Consider the following 19,303-nt stretch of genomic DNA (forward strand, 5'->3'; position numbering starts at 1 on the left):
AATTATAGTTTTTAAACACCTATAAGTAAATTAACTTTATTTACAGTAAACACAATTACAAGGATTAAATTTAATATCCCCAAATAAGTAATTCATACGAATTCAAATGTAATAAATTGTATATTTTTCAAAAAATATTTCTCAAAACTTCATATTATAATACTTAAAAATACAAAAATGTTATTTTTATATCCTACACAAAGTAATTTGGTCCATTTTAAAGTTATTCTCGTTCGTGAATTTCGAGAATATGTCTTGCAAGTGTTTTTCTCTGCCTAAAGGAACTAGAACAGTGGGGACACTTTAAGGTTCTTTCCGCTTTGTGTATGTGCTTGTGTTCCTTAAGGGTGCTGCTGAGACGGAACGACTTGGAGCACAGGGAGCACTGAAAAGGACGAACTCCAGAGTGGATGGTGAGGTGTTCGTTGAGATGATGCTTTAAAGCAAAGGACGATATGCATTGGGGACACTGGTGCGGTCGTTCACCCGTGTGACTAAGGAGATGGTTTTTGAGATGAGATTTCCTAGTGAAGGTTTTCGAGCAATCCGGACACTTGTATGGCCTTTCCCCTCCGTGGGTGCGGATGTGCCGGCGAAGATCTGTTGATTTAATAAAGGTCTTGGAGCACTGTGCACACTTATACGGCCGTTCGCCAGTGTGAGTCCTTTCGTGCGACTGCAGTGTGGACTTCTGGGCAAAGGACTTTGAGCAGTGGGAACACTCATAAGGCTTAGCCAAGTTGTGGGTTCGCATGTGCGCATTGAGAGTGACCCGAAATCTAAAGTTCTGCGAGCAGTAGATACAAGGAAAGGATTGTCCATCCACGTGCGTTCTCATGTGCCTCAGCCAGGAACCCTTTCGTTGAAAGATCTTCTGGCATTCCCGACATTCAAATGAGACCGCCTTCGTGTCTATTTCGTCATCGTCATGGAGATCATCATCGGATGGAGAATGTTTCCACTTCTCTTCATATTCCGAAGAATCCCAGTCCTCTTCATCGAGCAAGGTGCACAATGCCTCCTCGATTCCATCATCCCGAACTTTGCAGTAGAACTGGTGACTCCTCTCGCAGGTTTGCCTTATGGAAAATGCATTCTTGGCATCCTCCAAACACGGTGGACATATCATTTCCGGTAACAAGTCGCCACGTTTGACTTCAAAACCAGTACACTGGGCAATCATCTCAGCAATGGAAACTCGGGTCTTTCGCCTGGCATCGAAGATGTTCACCAAATTATCCGATCTTCCCAGACAAACACGACAGATTTGCTCCATGGCCTCTATGAGAAGCAATAATAAACAAACAATACTTTCCCAGAAATCTTATTGCGTACCTGCTGTATTGTTTATGCGCTTGACTTTTCTTGGTATTTTATCGCTGTCACAGCGATCCTTACATATCTAGAGGAACTTTGCCGTTTTATCCAATTATTTTTCTGGCTATGAGCAGCAATCCGCTCATTCCTTTGGTTTATTGTAAAAATATAAGAAAGCCTTGCTATAGGCGTTTGTTTACAATGGGCAGAGTGCACAAGCCACCCTGTGCTCAGCGCCACATGGTCTATCGATTTATGATCGAAACTCCAAATTTAAATTAATTTATCAATCAAGCAAAGTACACAAAAAAATTTAAGATTAAGAGTAAAAAAAAGCCAAAATTTAGTTATAATTATTAGCTAACTTCGGATTATGTCATTTTATTTTTAACACTGACACCGTGGGAAACGAGGTGAGATTCAAGATAAGTTTTACCCGTATAAGATAGTGGGCAGAGGGGACACTGGTATGGATTCAAATGGTGCTGCCTGCGATTGTGTCGCTTCAGATCGTTTTCAAAGGTGAAAGTCTCTGTGCAAACAGAACATTCATACAGCTGTCCAGTATGACCTTCCATGTGCAGGTCCATATCGGCCTTCTTCTTAAAGGTGTCCAGGCAGACGGAACATCTGAAGTAAACTGGTTGCAGAGGGTTATTGTGAACGGTCATGTGTCTCTTAAGATAGACCCATTTATAAAAGGACTTCGGGCACATGTTACACCGGAATGGCTTATCGCCCTCGAACGTCGTGGCGGGCAACTCCTGAGGAGTTTGGGATGGCTCATTTGGTTCTGTCCCAATTTGATCCACGATTAAGTCATCTTCGATTGGCTCGCTGACAACTTGGCAGTTGAGTGAATCAATATTACTGGACGCCACCTGAAGTACTTCCTGTGCTACGCCGCGAATTCTCCTGTGATTCTGAAAAGAGCCATTTCTCTTGTATTTGGCTGGCAACTTCTTAGGAGTTTGTATTTGCTCATTTGGTACTGTGCCGACTTGATCCACGTTTAAGTCATCTTCGATCGGCTCGTTGACAACTTGGCAGTTGGATGAATCAATATTACTGGACGCCACCTTTAGAACTTCCTGTGCTACGCCGTGAACTCTTCTGTGATTTTGAAACGGGCCCCGTCTCTTGTAGGTGGCAGGCAACTCCTTAGGAGTTTGTGATTGTTCATTTGTTACTGTGCCGACTTGATCCACGATTAAGTCATCTTCGATTGGCTCGTTGACAACTTGCACGTTGGGTGAATCAATATTACTGGACGCCACCTGAAGTACTTCCTGTGCCATACCGTGAACTTTCCTGTGATTCTGAAAAGGCCCCCATCTCTTGTAGCTCTTCGGGCAATCGGGACACTGGTAAGGCTCATCATTCTTTGCGTCCAAAAAGTGGTAAAGTTGCCTATGATGTTTAAAATCGTTCTCCAAGGTAAACGATTTGGAGCAAAAATTGCAATCAAACCTCCCTCCAGAGTGGTCGAGCATGTGTAGATCCAGTTCGGACTGCTGCTGAAAGAACTTCATGCAGAAGGAACACCTGAAGTAAGCCGGTGGCGTGTAAGAGCGCGCATGAATGGCGGAGTGTTTCAGAAAACATAACTGTGTTTTGAAGGTCTTTAGGCAATCAGGACAATTGATGAGTCCATCCTTCTCTTGGGTGCGTCCATCCGATAAGGGCTCCGGGATATGATCAATACCGAGCGGTTGATCTTTGTGCATCTTGGTTTGTGATTGCTCATTTGGTTCTGTGCCGACTTCATCCTCAAGTAAGTTATCTTCGATTGGCTCGTTGATTACTTGGCAGTTTAAGGAACCAATATTACTAGACGACTCCTGGAATGCTTCATTATCACTTGGAAAGTCTTTCCTTCCTTTGAGACGGGGCTGGGTAATGTCTATATACGCCTCCTCTCCATTATTAGCAGTTGATTCTTCCACCAGGGAGTCGTGCATTATGCATTCTTCATCCACTACTTCTTCATTCTCGTCTGTGTATTCAAAAATTTCAAAATATTCTTCTGGTAATGAGTTCTGCTCCGGGACCTCGCCATTGTCTGGGAACTCGGCAATTTCATAGACTTCCGCCTCCATAGGGTTACTTTCCTCGAGGGTCTGCTGATTTGCTTGAAAGGCAATCGCATCCGCCAGGCAAAATCGGCATACAAATTCAGGTAATGAATCTCCTCTACTAACTTCTTGGCCAGAGTATTGTGAAATTACATCCAGAACATCGGGTCGCTTGTCGAATATATTTATGGCACGATATGTTTTCTTAAAGCAAACGCGACACAGTTCTTTCCTGAAATATAATGTTTTAAAATAATCCCAAGCTTAATTATACAAAATTGCTAACCTGTTTTTGCTGGACATCTTTACTGATACTAAGACACTAGCCACCCTGTGATGCCTATAGGGATGGTAAACGCATAACAGCTGAGAAATATCGATATTTTAATTTTACAAACTATCGCCAGGTTTTAATAGTTTTAAATAATTAATAACTTAAAAATTCCTTATAGGAATTATTTGGTTGTAAAAATGTTGTACATTGAATTTTGATTTCAAATCATTTTCGTTAGCTTAAATACAAAAATCAACCAATTTGTAATGTTTTCAGAAAATTTTGGTTATTTAATAAAATTAGTCTTATACATATTTACATTGTCCTAGTTAAAATCTATTACAACTATTCATTTGCACGACTTGCATGTAGTCTTACTACGTGTTTAGTAAGATTTGATTTGGTTGCAAATAATTTCGGACACAAGGAACACTGGATTTTGTCCTCAGAGTGGGTGCGAAGGTGTCGTTTTAGGTCGTTATTGTAGGCAAAGGACTTGGGACATATGGTGCAATTGAACCGCTCTCCAGAATGAGCTTGCATGTGCAGGCCCAAGTTAGAGTGTTGTGTAAATGACTTCGGGCAGTAGATGCACTTGAAGGGTCTTTCTCCCGTGTGGCAGCGCTTGTGCCTTTGAAGATTGCACTGCTGCGTAAAGGACATTGGGCATTCGGGGCACTTGTAGGGCCGCTCCCCGTTGTGGGCCCTCAGATGCGACGTCAAGGAAGTCCTATCCGAAAAGGTCTTCGGGCAGTGCTTACAAAAGTAGGGTCGTTCCCCCGTGTGAATCCGCATGTGTCTCTTAAGGTCGTGCGCCGAAAGAAAGGACTTTGGACAGTCACCGCACTTATGTGGTCGCAAGTGAGTTGAAATGTGCTCCTGAAGCCTGGAATCTTCCGTAAAATACTTTGGGCAAAAGGTACAGCCGAATGGTCTTTCCTCGTGAGTCATGACGTGAGAGTCCAGAGACGACTGTGATGTAAAAGTCTTATCGCAGGTAACACATCGATAGGACCCGTGGATCCGAATGTGTCTCTTGAGGTCGTGGGAGAAACGAAAGGACTTATGACAGCGAGAGCACTTGTGCTTATGAACCTTTTTTTGATCAACAGCAAAGTCTGCAGTCGTGGAGACTTCATCTTCGAATTGATCATCTTCAATTGGCTCGTTCTTCACCAGGCAATTCGATTGAGAAGTAATACTTTCGGATTCCTGACTGAGGTCTTCATCGGACAGTTCATTTTCAATTGGCTCGTTTTTTATCTGGACAGGGAGCGGTGGAAACTTGTTGACAGTTGATTCAGATTCCTCGACCCTTTCTTTTTTTACTTGAAATTGTTCATTATCAGTTGATTCCTCGCAGTCTGGTATTTTAAAAACCTCCTCCTCCAGCAAATCATCCACAAGCTCCTCATTCTTTACTTGACAGTATCCTTCTTCCAATGGGTCCTCCTCAAGAAGCCCTTCCTCATCATGGAATTCCAAGATTTCAAAGACCTCCTCCTGGGGCTGGTCGCTACCATATGAATTCCGTGCATCCTCCAGACACATCGAGCAAATGGTCTCTGGAAATGAATCTCCTGGTCGAACTTCTAAGCCAGTGTAATGGGAAACAATTAAGCTCAATTCCGCCGTCCCATCGAATATGTTTATCAGGGATCCAGGACTCTGATTGCAAACGCGACACAAGGCCATCGCCCCTGAAATGAAGTACTTAGATTTACTCCAATTGGTAAAATAATCAAAAAACTACGCTCACCAAATTTTTTTGTTTACAATTTTTACAGCTGAGAAAAAAGCACTAGCCACCCTATAAATCGCCCAACCAAATGTTATTGTTATCGATATCTTAGATATATCGAATTATTGGTTACTTGAATTAAATTTGATTAAATTCTTTTTAAATTAAAACAAATGGACTCAGTCACGACTCCTGTGGAGAATATCCTCCTCCGGAGCAAGATCCGAGGATATGCCCGGGATCAACGCCTTGAGTGCCGCATAAAAGCAAAGGACGCGTTGCGCATTGGACTGGGACAAGTGAAGGAGGAAATGGCGGCGCTGGAGAGCCTGGGCACCAAGGACGTTACTGGAATGGCCGGCAGGATCAAGCGCCGCAAGCATGCCACCTCCGAGGATCTGTGCCGCCTGTCATTGGCCTTCCTCCAAGGCAGCGACAATATCAACGCCTTTGCAATCATTCCGGGCGCTATTCAAGTTCTGGTAAAGGAGCTCACTGGTCAGTTTATTATCCTTCAGGAGTTGTATTCTTGTCTCATAAAGGAACTTCACTTTCAGGGCCTCACATTCAGCGCCACATAGATGCCGTCGAGTGCCTGTGTAATCTTTCCCTGGGCGAGGCTCATGTCTCTGAGAAGATTGCCAGCTTGGCGGGCAGCTACATGGTCACATACCTCGATGGCAAGGAGGAACGCCTGAAGCGCAGCTGCCTTTGGACATTGGCCAACATACTGGCCACCTGCGATAAGGCTGGCAGGATCTTGCTGCAAATGCAACTGGTGCCCAAGTTGTGGCGGCTGTACAGCGAGCCCAATGGCTGCCAAGCAGATGCAGGCTTCTGCCTTTACCTGGTGGCCACCCACTGCCGGCAGCATGTGAGCGCCGATGACCGGCGGTACATAGCCCAGAACCTGCACCAGAAGAAGCCGGAGGATCCTGCTAGCGAATACTTCATGTACATAGTACACCAACTGGAAATTGTTGGACAGGATCTCAAGCTAGGAACCAAACAAGCCGAATGCCTGGTGCATTTCTTCGAAGCCACCGTATCCTCATCGGTTGACAACCTTTGTCTGATCTATGGAGTGCGTGTGATGGCCAATCTGGTGGCAAAAGGTGACCCAAAACTATTGGGTGGACTAGCAGAGCCACAGAACTTTGTAAAAACCCTAAATCACCTCTTCGCCAAGCGAGACTCTCAACTCAACCTGGATTTGGTACGTTTGCTCAGGAATTTTCTGCACCTTAACCTGTCAGATTCCAATGTGATATTGGATAGTTTGCAAATATACGCATAGGCTATGATAAAGTCTTGCGAATCTCTTTATTGGTCTGATTATGCTTATAAAAGAAAGTACTTGAGTACATGAGAATGTAAAATGAACATGGATTATAGCTAAGCATGGGTAAACCCCTAATAGGAAACAAAATAAAATAAATAAATAATAAACAAATACAATTTGACAAAACACAGAGATGCAAAGTGGCTGGCGGGATTATTAATTTAAATATAATCAGCCACCCTGCATCAAAAAACAGTTCTTTGGATAACTTAGATGTCATCTTCGAAGAGGGCGATTATTTCACGCCTCTTGGCTTCGTCGTCGGCGACACTGCCCCTATGGATATTATGATTGTGGACCTCCAGTTCGGAGACCGAGTCGAATACTAAATTGCACTGCCCACATCGGGCTGAGAATATGGGGGCGCTGCCCTGTGAAATAGTGCCAGGAGAGACTACAGCCCGTTGCAGTTTCTCCAGGAACGTGGCCCGCTCCTTGTGCTTGTCCAGACCTAGTCCCAGACCTAGCGATGATCCTGCGGCCACTCCCCGAATCGGAATGGGTTTCTTTACCGTGGGCGTACTCTGCGAGTTGCGGCTTTCTGAACGCTCAATGGCGTACAGAACATTATTCTCCTCCGTGATGGGAGTGGTCGTGCCGCTTACAAAGTCAAACAGGGCAAATGGCTGTTCCTCTACCGAGCGGAGATCGGGAATATCTGCAGGAATTGTCACCTCAGTCGACTTCTCGCCGTTGGACACCTTCACCTGATTGATCTTCTCGGCCAGAAGTGACTCTATGGAATGTTCCTGCAGCCAGGTGCAGGTCTTGTGCAGGGCGAATATCATGCGGCGGATGAACTCGTGCGGCGACACCATTTTCTGCCGCCTAATATCCATAAGTTTTGTCACCTCGTTAACAAACGTGACGAACTGGTACTCCACGCAGTTGTCCAGATGCGACTGCTGCGACTCCTCGAACATAAAGCGCTTGGAGCAGGCAGGGCATTTGCGCTCCTTCCACATGGGCTCCGGAATATTGACCTTGATGTCGCGCAGTTGCAACTGGTCCTGCTCCATGGGATCGTCTTCCTCGAAGTTGGTCTCGCTGTAGTTGTAGCAGTTCTTGTGCTTTCGCAGCAAAGCCGCCTCCTCGTTGTCATCGCTGGAGCTGGCCACCGCATAGTAATCCTCCTCATCATCGTTTTGGCCGCTGCCTGTGGGCAGTTCTCCATCCCGAGAGTGCCTTGGCATGGTATTGTGCTTGTTGAACAGTATGTTTAGGTACTGGATCCTCTGCTCCGAACTGCCGCTCAGTTCTGGAGCCGCTTGGTTTAGCAGTCGCTTGTGCACCTTGTCCTTGGTGGACTCCAGTTTGGAGCTGCTATTGTTCAGGAGAATGTTGTGCACGGGTCTCTGCTCCACAAAGCGCAGATCCTCGGCAGTGAAAAGAGCGCTCTCCTTGTCTATTTTGTTCGCATCCGAGATGTTGACCCTCTTTTGCTGGTAGAGCTCAGCCAGCTTCAGACTCAGGGCATTCTTGATGCACTGCTCCCGGAATGTTACGGCGTGTTTGAGATACGAGATGCATGGAGCACATATGTTACGCGGCAGGCCATCGTCAGTGGAATTCTACGGAAAGATAATCTATAGATCTGGATGCCAGAGAAAGAAATTACCTTTAGGCCTGTCGTCTCCTCAAGCAAAATGTTTATGGGCTTCTGCCAGTTGAGGAACTCGTTTGTGGAGCCGTGCAAGTATGTGGGAATCTTGGCGAAAATCTCATAGTCTGCGGGGCTGCTGCAGATGCGGCATATATTGCCCCACGTCGTCATACTAAATTTAAACTTTAAACTTAATGCTAATGCCGGAAAAAACAAACAATTAATATTTTCGCCGGCGAGTGTAACCCCACTGAAAAAGGTTCAAAATTCCACAATCCGCCCCCGCTTACAGCAGGGATGTTAGTTCAGCTATTTTGTAGCCAGATTATGTGTCTCTAAGGCTTAGTAATTTATAAAGAATCTTTATTAGGAACAGAAACTTATCTTTCTAATTGAAAGGATAACAATTAACTAAGAGGTAAAATACATGTTTTGTTTAAAGTTTGATTTAAATAAGGTAATATTAACATTGTTCTTAGCTATATTTTCAAACCGACAGTTGGCAACAGTGGATAACATTCTGTTAAGTGGACCCCCTTTTGGTATTTCTGCTACACTTCCGCTGGCCACACTAGGTCTTCATAAAAAATTGCATAAACAAACCTCGTTACTGGAATAAAAACCCAAAAATGTCGTTTAATATAATGCAGAAACTTACAATGACATGCCTGAAGGCGGACCAGCCACTGATGAGTAAGAATTTATCCTAAAAAGACGTTGGCAACTAATGAATTGCCATTTCAGCCACCGTGCGCAATGCCAGTAAGAAAACCGGTGGAAGTACGAGGAACAAGAAGGGCCATGCGAGACCCAAACATCGAGGATGGCGCGTCCAGGATGGACACCACGTCTCCGAGGGCACAATTCTGGCCACACAGCTCACGACGCGCTTCCATCCGGGCTTAAATGTATGTAGCTGTTCAATAAGTTGTCCAGCTGTTATATATTTATTTTGAAACCCTTTGACAGGTGGGCTTTGGCCGCAATGGAACCCTTTTCGCCATGGAGCACGGCAAGGTTTATGTCACCTGCGAGCCAATCGACCCTAACTGGGACCACAGCTGGATTCAGCGGAACTACGCCGGCCGCCAGGACCAGACCATCTATAAGAAGTTCTTTAATGTTATTCCCGAAAATCAGCACCAGCGATTTAAGCTAGTGGAGGAAATCTAATTTGTTAAATATAAAACACCAATCAAATTAAAAAACATTTGAATATTCGCTGTGCTTAACAGCGACTGTTAAGTTAACAGTCCTGCTTAGGGGTGCTCTGAGGCATGTATCGAATACATATCGGCTCATAAATATGATTTTAAGTATATTTTTCTTACCAGCTAGACCCAAAAAGTTTTTCAAATTCTTATTTACATTTTCTTAATTACCTTGATTTCTTTAACATTTACTTTTATAACCTTGTTTTTATTTAAATTGTATTATTTGATAGCTGCAAACATATTCGATATTTTCTGGGTAGACATCGATGTTCTGGAAATATCGATAGTATCGGGTAACTATCGCTTTCGGTCCCACCTCTACAACCGCAGCCAACTTCGCTTCTTTCTTTCCAAAAAATTTGAAGATGGTGAGTGGACGTCGGTAAATGTGGTGCACTTAAAATGTGGTTTGTGGGCAGGTAAACGCAGCGAGATGAACAGAAGAGTTGTCCAAATGTGAAGCAGCTTGCCTGCCCGCCGACCGCAAGGCCAAAGTGAGGATATAAAGCGCAGCAAACGCTGCACGTAAACATAACCTCCAGCACGTGGGTGAAAAATGTGAGGATTGGTGAATGAAAACACGTTTCTGTTCTGCTCTCCCTTACAGTCGAATATCAAGCGGAAGAAGACCAGGAAGCTGCGTGGTCATGTCAGCCACGGTCACGGTCGTATCGGCAAGCACCGCAAGCATCCCGGAGGTCGCGGTAACGCTGGTGGCATGCACCACCACCGCATCAACTTCGACAAATACCATCCCGGTTACTTCGGTAAGGTTGGTATGAGGAACTTCCATCTGCGCCGCCAGCACAAGTTCAGGCCCGAGATCAACCTGGACAAGCTCTGGTCCCTGGTCGGAGCCGACAAGTTCGCCGAGTTGGAGAAGGAGAAGAGCACCAAGGCTCCCGTCATCGACTTGGTTAAATTCGTAAGTTTCCCCAGCTGTCTGCCACTCCTGATTCTGCTTCTGCTGCTTTGAACATGAAGAGACACCTAAGGCGATGGGCGGACAGAATGCGACCGTACAATTGCTCTCCCCGTGTAGAGGACAGCCTTTCAGATCAAAGCCAGCAGCTTCTGTAGAGGATGTGCATTGTTTTCTTACCCCCTGGGAGCTATTACTTATAAATGTTCTTATCTCTCTACAGGGCTACTACAAGCTGCTGGGCCGTGGTCACCTGCCCGCCCGCCCCGTCATCGTGAAGGCCAAGTACTTCTCCAAGAAGGCTGAGGACAAGATCAAGAAGGCCGGCGGTGTGTGCTTGCTGAGCGCCTAAGTTAAGGTAAGCTATTGTCATACATCAAATGTGCCTTGACTCCTCTCAAAGTCAATGTTTTATTATTTCCATTGGCTAATTTCCTTTGTTTCCCTTGCAGATTCCCTTCAACAGAAAAAAGCAAGTGGACTACATTCGACCATCTAAAATGTATTTGTTTTTTAATAAATTTAAAAGAAAAACAAGTATCTGCTATTCCTAAAAAGTGTGATGTTTACTGAAAGCTTTTGGGGGCCCATTTTGCTTCCACTTTTATCGAAGTTGATGACGATTTCTATGTGTAGTTATCCATAGAAAAATATTTTAGAAACTGCTATTGGAGGTAATTTTGCTAAAATAGTTCTGGCTATGTTAGGATTTCCGATCTGTGCCTTGAGTCAAGATAATTTATTAGCAAAAAATAATTGTTTTCAATATTTGGTCGATATACTTTATATATACGATATACTTTTACTTCGTTATCTAATACTTTAGCAATATGGTATTATCAGTTCAAAATTTGAAGGGACGATTTTTAAAAATGAAAAGCTCGCATTAGAGGTGGGAAACAATCTATGTTTTTCAATGTAGGAATAAAAACAAATTATTTTTAATCTTTTTTTGGCCATATTATATTCCGGGTTAGAAAAACTAGTATCAACAATTGAAAAGGGTAATTGTAACATTTTAAAGGAAAACATCGATTACTCCTCCCTAAACATCTGTTACCGATGTTTTAGGAACCTCTCCACCTCTAAAAGCTCGCAATCGCGGAAAAATTCGGAAAGCAAGGCGGAAAAAAACATTCGATACGCGATTGCCAAAGGCGGAAGAGGATTACGTGTAGGTCAAGGCCGTACAGTTATGGGCAGTCCTTATCTTTGACCCCACTGCCAGGAAAGCGACGACATTCGGTCAAGGACACAACCGAACAACAGGCAAACAATCCAGGAAGTGTGGTCAAAGTGGGGGACATGAGAGAGCGGGCGGGGGATGCTCCAGTTCCAGCTGAAATAGTGACTCAATTATGACCTCTGTGTTACAGCGGCGACCTTGTCTACCTGTTTGCCATTACATAACCGAGAAACAACCTCAAGATGACCAGTAAAGTGCTGCGAAAGGTGACGCACTGCATCTTCGACATGGACGGATTGCTGCTGGGTGAGTGCTGCCGTGCTTGAGTCTGCTTTTTGTGTTAACTGTTTGCCGAACAGACACCGAACGCCTCTATACGGTGGCCACCGAAATGATCCTCGAGCCCTACGGCAAGGCGTATCCCTTCGAGGTCAAGGAACAGGTCATGGGCCTGCAGACGGAGCCGCTGTCCAGGTTCATGGTCGAACACTTCGATCTGCCCATTTCGTGGGAGGAGTACGCCCGCCAGCAGCGCGCCAATGCAGAGATCCTGATGCGGAACGCCCAGTTGATGCCAGGTACTAATCCCCGTTCTCGCTTTGCCGTCACGTTTCAGACACGGAGCGGATATACGAGGAGGTCACCCGGCAAATAGCCGCCTCCTTCGGCCGTCCGTATCCGGTGGACGTGCGATTCCGGGTCATGGGCACCACGGAGCAGCGCTCGGCGGAGATAGCCATCACCGAGTGCCAGCTGCCCATCACGAAGACTGACTTCCTCAAGCGGTACTCGCAAATGTGCCACGAGCGGCTTCACAACGTTCCCCTGCTGGAAGGTTAGCACCACGTCCAGAACACACTAATCGGCTTTTCCCCTTTATAAATACCTCCTGCGCTCTATCTATTGCTTATCCAACTGTCCAAAGCTTGTCATTAATCTTATTTGCATTCCATATTTTAGGTGCTGAGCGCCTGCTGCGTCATCTGCATGCCAACAAGGTGCCCTTTTGCCTGGCCACCAGTTCCGGCGCCGACATGGTCGAGCTGAAGAGCAACCAGCACCGGGAACTGTTCAGCCTCTTCAACCACAAGGTGTGTGGCTCCACGGACAAGGAGGTGGCTAACGGCAAGCCGGCACCGGACATTTTCCTGGTGGCCGCCTCCAGATTCGCTGTGCCGCCCAAAGCCTCCGACTGCCTGGTCTTCGAGGATTCGCCGAATGGCGTAACGGCGGGCAATAGCGCTGGAATGCAGGTGGTCATGGTGCCGGATCCGCGGCTGTCGCAGGAGAAGACCTCCCACGCCACCCAGGTGCTGGGCTCCCTGGCGGATTTCAAACCGGAGCTGTTCGGTCTGCCCCCCTTCAAGGATTGAGCTTAAGCGCCGATTTTATATGCTATTGCTATGCATAACTGGAAATTAACGTACCTACCAAGCGAAAGATTTTAAGTGTAATGTGTTACTTAATATACACGTAATTGTGAATATACGTATTTATTGCCGCCTAAAATAATAGTTTCCTAAGCGTAAGATCTATTTGCCAACTGCTTCCAGGTTTTTGTGTATGTCGGGAGCTTCCTGGTTGGCCAGTGATAGGGAGACCTCTTTGCCGTTGCCTGACGGAGATTAAGTGCAGGATTTTAAAATTAAATAACAAATATTTTCCATTTTTCAACTCACCATAGCGGGCATAGAGTCGCGGCTGCACGCCGGAGCATTCGCGCACCAGGATTGGTAGATCGGGATTATTTTTCTTTAGATTTGGATAGAATCTTTCCACATATTCCCTATAAAGTAACGTTGTTCGAGGGTAAATTATATAATTTAAAAAGTGGAGGTGTCGATTTTACCTTGCTCCCTTGGAGGCTGCCCCTTTTGGATCCAGTATGATCCGCAGCTCCTTCAGTTTTGGAGTAAAACTGGCCAACCGGGACAGAGTAATACGCATTTCGGCCAAAACTGATTTGAATTTGAAATGGTTAGAAACTAAAGTCTATGGAAATGTCGTTACTGCACAGGGTTGTCAAATAACCTTGTATTATATATTGGTATTATTGTTTTTTAAAAGATGTTTGAAAAGAGGTTTTTTAAGAAATTTAATGTGAGTGGTGAATAGTGATTTTACCGGGTTTTGATTTGAAAATGTATATTTTAAGGTTTTAGTTAGTTTGTTTTTTAAAGGGTAAGCATTTGTATAGTAACTAATTTTAAATTAACTGTTATTTTATTTTTAATTTTAAACAAAATTAATTATATTTAATGAGTACCCATACCACCAAAGACACCAACCACGGTGGAAAACATGGCTTAAACCAGGGCGCCAACTGTTTTATTGTACTTTATCGATATATCGATAAGCATCGATGCCAAAGAAACATCGAAATGTTCCACATCACTAGCCTGCTCGTTAGAAAAAAGGAGAATATTTTTTAGATTTACGTTTGTTGTGTTGATTTAAACGACAGAAAACAGAGTACTTAAGCAGCCATGGCCTCTGTACATTGTCAACTATGGATGGGAAGCGTGAGTAGCATTGTGTGTTGCCCTACAAACATGATCTTCAATTGCCAAATGGCCATTTCAGCTGGAATCCTACATGACGGAGAACTTCATTATCGCCGCATTCCGCAAGATGGGCGAGGATCCCACCACCGTGCGACTCATGCGCAACAAGTACACCGGCGAACCGGCCGGCTACTGCTTCGTCAACTTCATATCGGATGACCATGCGCTGGACGCTATGCACAAACTGAACGGGAAGCCCATTCCCGGCACCAATCCCATCGTGCGATTCCGCTTGAACTCTGCCAGCAACTCGTACAAGCTGCCCGGCAACGAGCGCGAATTCAGCGTCTGGGTGGGCGACCTCAGCTCGGATGTGGATGACTACCAGCTGTACAAGGTCTTCTCCAGCAAGTTCACCTCCATCAAGACCGCCAAGGTGATTCTGGACAGCCTGGGCTTCTCGAAGGGCTATGGCTTTGTGCGTTTCGGCATCGAGGATGAGCAGAAGTCGGCGCTGTACGACATGAACGGTTACATCGGACTGGGCAGCAAACCCATCAAGATCTGCAATGCTGTGCCCAAGCCAAAGTCCGAGTTAGGCTCTGCCTTGGGAGAAGGAAACACAAACTATGGCTATGGTGGCTCCGGAACAAGTGCCTCCACGGCCGGGGGAACGGACTACTCACAGTACTACGACCCCAGCAGCACCTATTGGCAGGGATATCAAGCCTGGCAGGGCTACTACGAGCAGGCAGGACCTTCGATCACAGATGCAGCTGCCTACTACCAGCAGGCCATGTCGCAGTCGCACTCCAATCCACAGACCCTAGCCCAGCACGCAGAAGCTTGGAGCGCTCAACGCAGCGCTCAGTACGAACAGCAGCAGCAAACCGCGACGGCCGCCAATGGAGCGGACGATGAATACGGACTGGTGGAGCACAAGTTCGTCCTGGACGTGGACAAGTTGAATCGCGAGGCCATCGACGCCGATCGCCGGCTGTACGACGCCCTGGAGAGCTCCAAGTGGCTGCCCATTGAACAGCTGGAGGTCTTTTAGGCCGCTGAACTGAACGCAACCTTCTCTAATTATAGCTTAGTTATTATCGGAAAATACATGAGCCCGTCTCTTAGCGTTATCTTTATTCTTCGTTTACTTTGGGAAATCACCGTCACCTCTCTGGTTTTACGTTTATCCGCACAAATATTGCAAAACATAAAATACATTTACAATTTTCATTTACAGAATTTGAAATTTTTAATTTTAATTATTTTAAACTTAATAACTTTAATAATAATTAATTTAAAATTGGCACATATTTGTATAAATATATGGAAAACTACTCATAATTTAAATGTACCTTTTCATTTGAAATAAGTTTTGGTCGATAACACCATACCTGGAATACAAGTCCATCTCTATGACATATCGGCAGTCGATAATTTTCCGTAAAAAAAATTGTGATAAAATTGCGGATAAATCCGGGTTGTCTGCTTAATCATGAAGCGAGCGCGCCAGCCGAAGATCACCACGCAGGCTCTGCTGGACTTCGACCTGGGCGAGAGCTCCTCGGACAGCGAATTCCTACCGGACATCGACAACTGCTCGGATGGATCGAAGGATGAGAGCGATGGCGACGAGAGCAGCGACGCCAGTAGTGAGTCCGATTCTGACTCGGATTCGGAGGCGGAGAGCGAGGACTCGACACTGATGCTCCGCCAATTGCTGGCCGAATCGGAACCTGCGCCCGTGGAGAACGGCATCAATGGCGGCGACCATGGAGCAGCTGCTTCTGCGGCCGGAGGAGTCCCACGACCCCCGCTGCAGCTATCCAAAGCTCCGGCCAAGCGGATGTGCTGCGTCTGCCTTGGCGAACGCAGCGATGACGTCAACGAGATTGTGGAGTGCGACGCCTGCGGCGTTTCCGTCCACGAAGGATGCTACGGGGTCAGCGACAACGTGAGCATCTCTAGTACAAACTCCACCTGCTCCACGGAACCGTGGTTCTGCGAAGCCTGTCGCGCCGGAGTCTCGGAACCCGACTGCGAACTTTGCCCCAATAAGGGCGGCATCTACAAGGAGACGGACGTGGGCAAGTGGGTGCACCTCATCTGTGCCCTGTATGTGCCCGGCGTGGCCTTCGGCGAGGTGGAGCAACTGTCCTCGGTGACGCTATTCGAGATGCAGTACAGCAAATGGGGCGCCAAGGTGTGCTCCCTCTGCGATAACGCCCTATTTGCCCGTACGGGAGTTTGTATCGGTTGTGATGCAGGCATGTGCAAGACCTATTTCCACGTGACCTGCGCCCAGGTGGCCGGATTCCTCATCGAAGCACACCATGAGGACGATGCCGCCGATCCGTTCTACGCTCACTGCAAGGTGCACTCGGACAAGGAAATGATCAAGAAGCGGCGACGCAACTATCACACCCTTCGCCTTAACATGTTGCAGCGAGCCAGGGAAAAAGAGGCGACAGCTGGAGACCACGAGGCACCAGCTCCCCACCCGAATCCAGCTCAAGCGCGCATTCAGCGCAAGCTCCAAAAGATCCAGCACAAGTACTCGCGGCACAAGGAGCTCAAGCCTACGCCGTGGGTGCCAACGCAGAAGATGTCGCGCCTGCTCACCACTTCGGCCTCCGCCTGTCGTCGCCTGTTGGCCAAGGCGGAGATTATGTCGGTGGATGTGCAGCATCTGGAGCAGCGGGAGGCACATATCAACGCCCTGACAGACATTCGAAAGAAGTGGCACATTGCACCGGCATTTAGTGTTGAGTTCACGGCCTACTACATGGACCGCATAGTCCGCATGGATGACTTCCGTCAACAACAACGGCAGCTTATCTCTCAAAACGCCATTTTGTCCAAGGATCAGGACGTGCTCAGGGCTCAGTATGACACGGCATTGGAGGAACGCAAGGCGGTGAAGGCCACCAAGGAGTCCCTGCTGACGAGCATTAAGTCGCTGCACGCTTCTTTGGCCCAAATCGCACCCAACATGACCCTACCTAGCGTGGATCTCATAGCACGTCCATTGCCAGAGGTGCCGCCCAAGACGAGCACGCCAACTCCTCCCCAGCGACCCATCTCAGTGCCCACAGCTGCTGCCCTGAAAATGGGCGTGGGCTTTCCGTTGGGTCACCTTGGCCCACCGGGCAGTAAGCTGGACTCTTCACGAATGCTCAGTACTCAGGCCAAACAGGGTAAGCACGGCAGCTCGTCGGCTTCCGTCGATGCGGCTCCTTCGGTTGCCTGCGGTATCTGCAAACGGAGCAAGGATCAGCACCTGTTGGTCAAATGCGACACATGCAACCTGCACTACCATCTGGGCTGCTTAAATCCACCGCTCACACGTCCGCCAAAGAAATCCAAGCAGTATGGCTGGCAGTGCTCTGAGTGCTGCGATAAGTCGGATGGTTCTGATGCCGTCACGGAGATCTCCTCGGGTCCGAGAAAATCCCGCAATCGCTTCAACAAGGATGGCCATTGGATCTACGAGGACCGATATTCGCTGGACGATGTTCCAGTGGCGGTTGCCATCGCTCCCAAAAGGGCGGTTAATAAATCATTGCCCACTCCTGCTCCGGAATACATCGAGGATCTGACCAAGTCACCGAAACGTCCCAAATTGCAATCGCCCCATAAAGCACCAACTAATGGTGAGTTCGTTGCGAAGAATTCGACTTTGCACTAAGCTTCGCAAGAAAGTGTTACTTAATTTGGAGTTTTTTTTTTGTTGTTTAAAAATGTTAAATTGTTTATTCTTTGTTTTGAAAGTACTCATTTTGGTTTAATGTATTTGCGCATGATCGTTTTAAAAATTATGTTTGAAAAACAACTTTGCTTTCACCGTAAAATGTTAATTTCGCTTCAACTGGATTTATTTTGGCAGTACAAGAAACTTATGCCAGAAACAACTTTTAATTTATTGTAATTGAACTGAAAGGAAAATTCTTACTTCTTACTTGTGTTCAAGATATTTGTTTCGAATAAAATCTAATCTCACGGATCTTCTTCCGCCAGTTCCTGCCGCTAATGCCACACCCACACCCCCAGCTGCTCCTGCGTTGGCCACTCCCAATGCCAGCGGCTTAAATCTATCTGGCTGCGAGGATTCCATTGACGACTCTTGCGGAAAACTATCCCGCAAGGGCAAGCGCAAGGACAAGCACAAGAACAAGCACAACCTGTCGTCGGACACGGAGAAATCCATCGGCAAGGAGCACAAACGGAAGCGAAAAAAGCGGGCTCACCTCGAAGAGTCGTCGTCTCACCTGGACACCGTGGCCAACTCCTCCGGCAGCACTATTAAGATCATCTTCAAGGCATTGCGCCTGCCCGGCGAGGATGCGCCTGAATCGCAGTACTTCTACGTGCCGGCCAACGCAGTGCGTTCCGTGGATGAAGCCTCGCGTCCCACTTCGGTTGAAACGGTCGAGGACAGTGTCCAGGGAGCGGAGCAGGCCTTGACCCCCATTGTGCTGCCGGCAGCGTCACCGCAAAAGATTCGGGAGCCCAAGGAGGCTCCTGTTCCCGCTGCAGCTCCCGTCGCCGTCACCACTACGCCGTCACCCAAACGAAAGGTTAGTCCTCGAAAGGCAACGCCCAAGAAGCCTCGCGTGGGTCGTCCCCGAGTGTCCAACACCAAGCCGAATGTGGAGATCAGCTGCTGCGTGTGCAGCCAAACGGGAAAGACCAACCAGGTGGTGACCTGCGACGAGTGCCACCGACACTATCACTTCGCCTGCCTCGATCCGCCGCTCAAAAAGTCGCCCAAGATACGCGGCTACTCCTGGCACTGTGCCGACTGCGATCCCACGGACGAGGATGCACTGCCCAAGAAATAGGAACTAAAACTATTTAGCATACATAGGTTTTTTACCATTTTGAGACGAATTATCTTAATAGGCATCGCGATATTTACAATAATAACAATTGAATATAACATACAATTATACTTAGATTTAATAATAAACCAATGAAGGTATTGTAATATAAAAAATGGGTAATTGGAATTATCGGATTCGTGGGTTCTTATAAAATAAAGCACTGGACAACATAGTGTATACATATTTTTATTTTGATTTTAACAAGCATTTAAGTTGTTTAGAAGTAATATTAATAATAT

At 46.6% G+C, this 19,303-nt stretch overlaps 11 protein-coding genes across 12 annotated transcripts; 6 read left to right on the forward strand and 5 right to left on the reverse strand.

Annotated features, from left to right (window-relative positions):
• Positions 1-101: 101 nt before the first annotated feature.
• Positions 102-1,527, reverse strand: Paris (Parkin Interacting Substrate). Its single transcript, XM_017071716.4, has 2 exons — positions 1,336-1,527; positions 102-1,281 (listed from the first exon to the last, which is right to left on the reverse strand). The coding sequence occupies exon 2, from the start codon at positions 1,274-1,276 to the stop codon at positions 224-226; it is 1,053 nt and encodes a 350-aa protein (XP_016927205.2). The 5' UTR covers positions 1,277-1,281; positions 1,336-1,527; the 3' UTR covers positions 102-223.
• Positions 1,528-1,659: 132 nt separating this feature from the next.
• LOC139352164 (zinc finger protein 271-like) lies at positions 1,660-3,784 on the reverse strand. Its single transcript, XM_017069335.4, has 2 exons — positions 3,679-3,784; positions 1,660-3,624 (listed from the first exon to the last, which is right to left on the reverse strand). Exons 1-2 carry the CDS (start codon positions 3,693-3,695, stop codon positions 1,689-1,691), a joined length of 1,953 nt encoding a protein of 650 aa, XP_016924824.3. The 5' UTR covers positions 3,696-3,784; the 3' UTR covers positions 1,660-1,688.
• A 151-nt stretch (positions 3,785-3,935) lies between these two features.
• LOC108007943 (zinc finger protein Paris) lies at positions 3,936-5,505 on the reverse strand. The gene is made up of 2 exons (XM_070994275.1): positions 5,426-5,505; positions 3,936-5,366 (listed from the first exon to the last, which is right to left on the reverse strand). The coding sequence occupies exon 2, from the start codon at positions 5,359-5,361 to the stop codon at positions 4,012-4,014; it is 1,350 nt and encodes a 449-aa protein (XP_070850376.1). The 5' UTR covers positions 5,362-5,366; positions 5,426-5,505; the 3' UTR covers positions 3,936-4,011.
• Positions 5,506-5,559: 54 nt separating this feature from the next.
• LOC108021647 (transmembrane and coiled-coil domain-containing protein 6) lies at positions 5,560-6,879 on the forward strand (the record flags this gene model as incomplete). The annotated part of the gene is made up of 2 exons (XM_017090459.4): positions 5,560-5,905; positions 5,965-6,879. Coding segments are annotated over 2 exons (1,086 nt in total), but the record flags the coding sequence as incomplete, so codon positions are not given.
• Positions 6,707-8,612, reverse strand: LOC108021616 (uncharacterized). The gene is made up of 2 exons (XM_017090420.4): positions 8,368-8,612; positions 6,707-8,320 (listed from the first exon to the last, which is right to left on the reverse strand). Exons 1-2 carry the CDS (start codon positions 8,521-8,523, stop codon positions 6,959-6,961), a joined length of 1,518 nt encoding a protein of 505 aa, XP_016945909.3. The 5' UTR covers positions 8,524-8,612; the 3' UTR covers positions 6,707-6,958.
• A 273-nt stretch (positions 8,613-8,885) lies between these two features.
• On the forward strand, positions 8,886-9,597 carry mRpL27 (mitochondrial ribosomal protein L27). Its single transcript, XM_017077403.4, has 3 exons — positions 8,886-9,045; positions 9,097-9,260; positions 9,322-9,597. The coding sequence occupies exons 1-3, from the start codon at positions 8,982-8,984 to the stop codon at positions 9,523-9,525; spliced, it is 432 nt and encodes a 143-aa protein (XP_016932892.1). The 5' UTR covers positions 8,886-8,981; the 3' UTR covers positions 9,526-9,597.
• Positions 9,598-9,916: 319 nt separating this feature from the next.
• Positions 9,917-11,025, forward strand: RpL27A (ribosomal protein L27A). Its single transcript, XM_017090160.4, has 4 exons — positions 9,917-9,934; positions 10,174-10,491; positions 10,712-10,846; positions 10,941-11,025. Exons 1-3 carry the CDS (start codon positions 9,932-9,934, stop codon positions 10,838-10,840), a joined length of 450 nt encoding a protein of 149 aa, XP_016945649.3. The 5' UTR covers positions 9,917-9,931; the 3' UTR covers positions 10,841-10,846; positions 10,941-11,025.
• Positions 11,026-11,622: 597 nt separating this feature from the next.
• Positions 11,623-13,186, forward strand: Gs1l (pseudouridine 5'-phosphatase-like Gs1l). Of its 2 annotated transcripts, none has more exons than XM_017090158.4 (4): positions 11,623-11,662; positions 11,865-11,980; positions 12,034-12,252; positions 12,635-13,186. In XM_017090158.4, exons 2-4 carry the CDS (start codon positions 11,917-11,919, stop codon positions 13,045-13,047), a joined length of 696 nt encoding a protein of 231 aa, XP_016945647.3. In that variant the 5' UTR covers positions 11,623-11,662; positions 11,865-11,916; the 3' UTR covers positions 13,048-13,186. The 2 variants fall into 2 exon arrangements, with proteins under 2 accessions (XP_016945647.3, XP_016945648.3); XM_017090159.4 differs by lacking the exon at positions 12,034-12,252 and adding an exon at positions 12,291-12,509.
• ND-B8 (NADH dehydrogenase (ubiquinone) B8 subunit) lies at positions 13,126-13,702 on the reverse strand. The gene is made up of 3 exons (XM_017090161.4): positions 13,524-13,702; positions 13,354-13,460; positions 13,126-13,289 (listed from the first exon to the last, which is right to left on the reverse strand). The coding sequence occupies exons 1-3, from the start codon at positions 13,619-13,621 to the stop codon at positions 13,207-13,209; spliced, it is 288 nt and encodes a 95-aa protein (XP_016945650.3). The 5' UTR covers positions 13,622-13,702; the 3' UTR covers positions 13,126-13,206.
• Positions 13,703-14,038: 336 nt separating this feature from the next.
• On the forward strand, positions 14,039-15,318 carry Secp43 (tRNA Selenocysteine associated protein). The gene is made up of 2 exons (XM_017070440.4): positions 14,039-14,196; positions 14,258-15,318. The coding sequence occupies exons 1-2, from the start codon at positions 14,161-14,163 to the stop codon at positions 15,233-15,235; spliced, it is 1,014 nt and encodes a 337-aa protein (XP_016925929.1). The 5' UTR covers positions 14,039-14,160; the 3' UTR covers positions 15,236-15,318.
• A 280-nt stretch (positions 15,319-15,598) lies between these two features.
• Positions 15,599-19,247, forward strand: LOC108021578 (PHD finger protein 14). The gene is made up of 2 exons (XM_017090361.4): positions 15,599-17,834; positions 18,199-19,247. Exons 1-2 carry the CDS (start codon positions 15,677-15,679, stop codon positions 19,020-19,022), a joined length of 2,982 nt encoding a protein of 993 aa, XP_016945850.3. The 5' UTR covers positions 15,599-15,676; the 3' UTR covers positions 19,023-19,247.
• Positions 19,248-19,303: the final 56 nt, after the last annotated feature.

Source organism: Drosophila suzukii, chromosome 2L (assembly GCF_043229965.1).
Source record: "Drosophila suzukii chromosome 2L, CBGP_Dsuzu_IsoJpt1.0, whole genome shotgun sequence".
Lineage (NCBI taxonomy): Eukaryota > Metazoa > Arthropoda > Insecta > Diptera > Drosophilidae > Drosophila > Drosophila suzukii.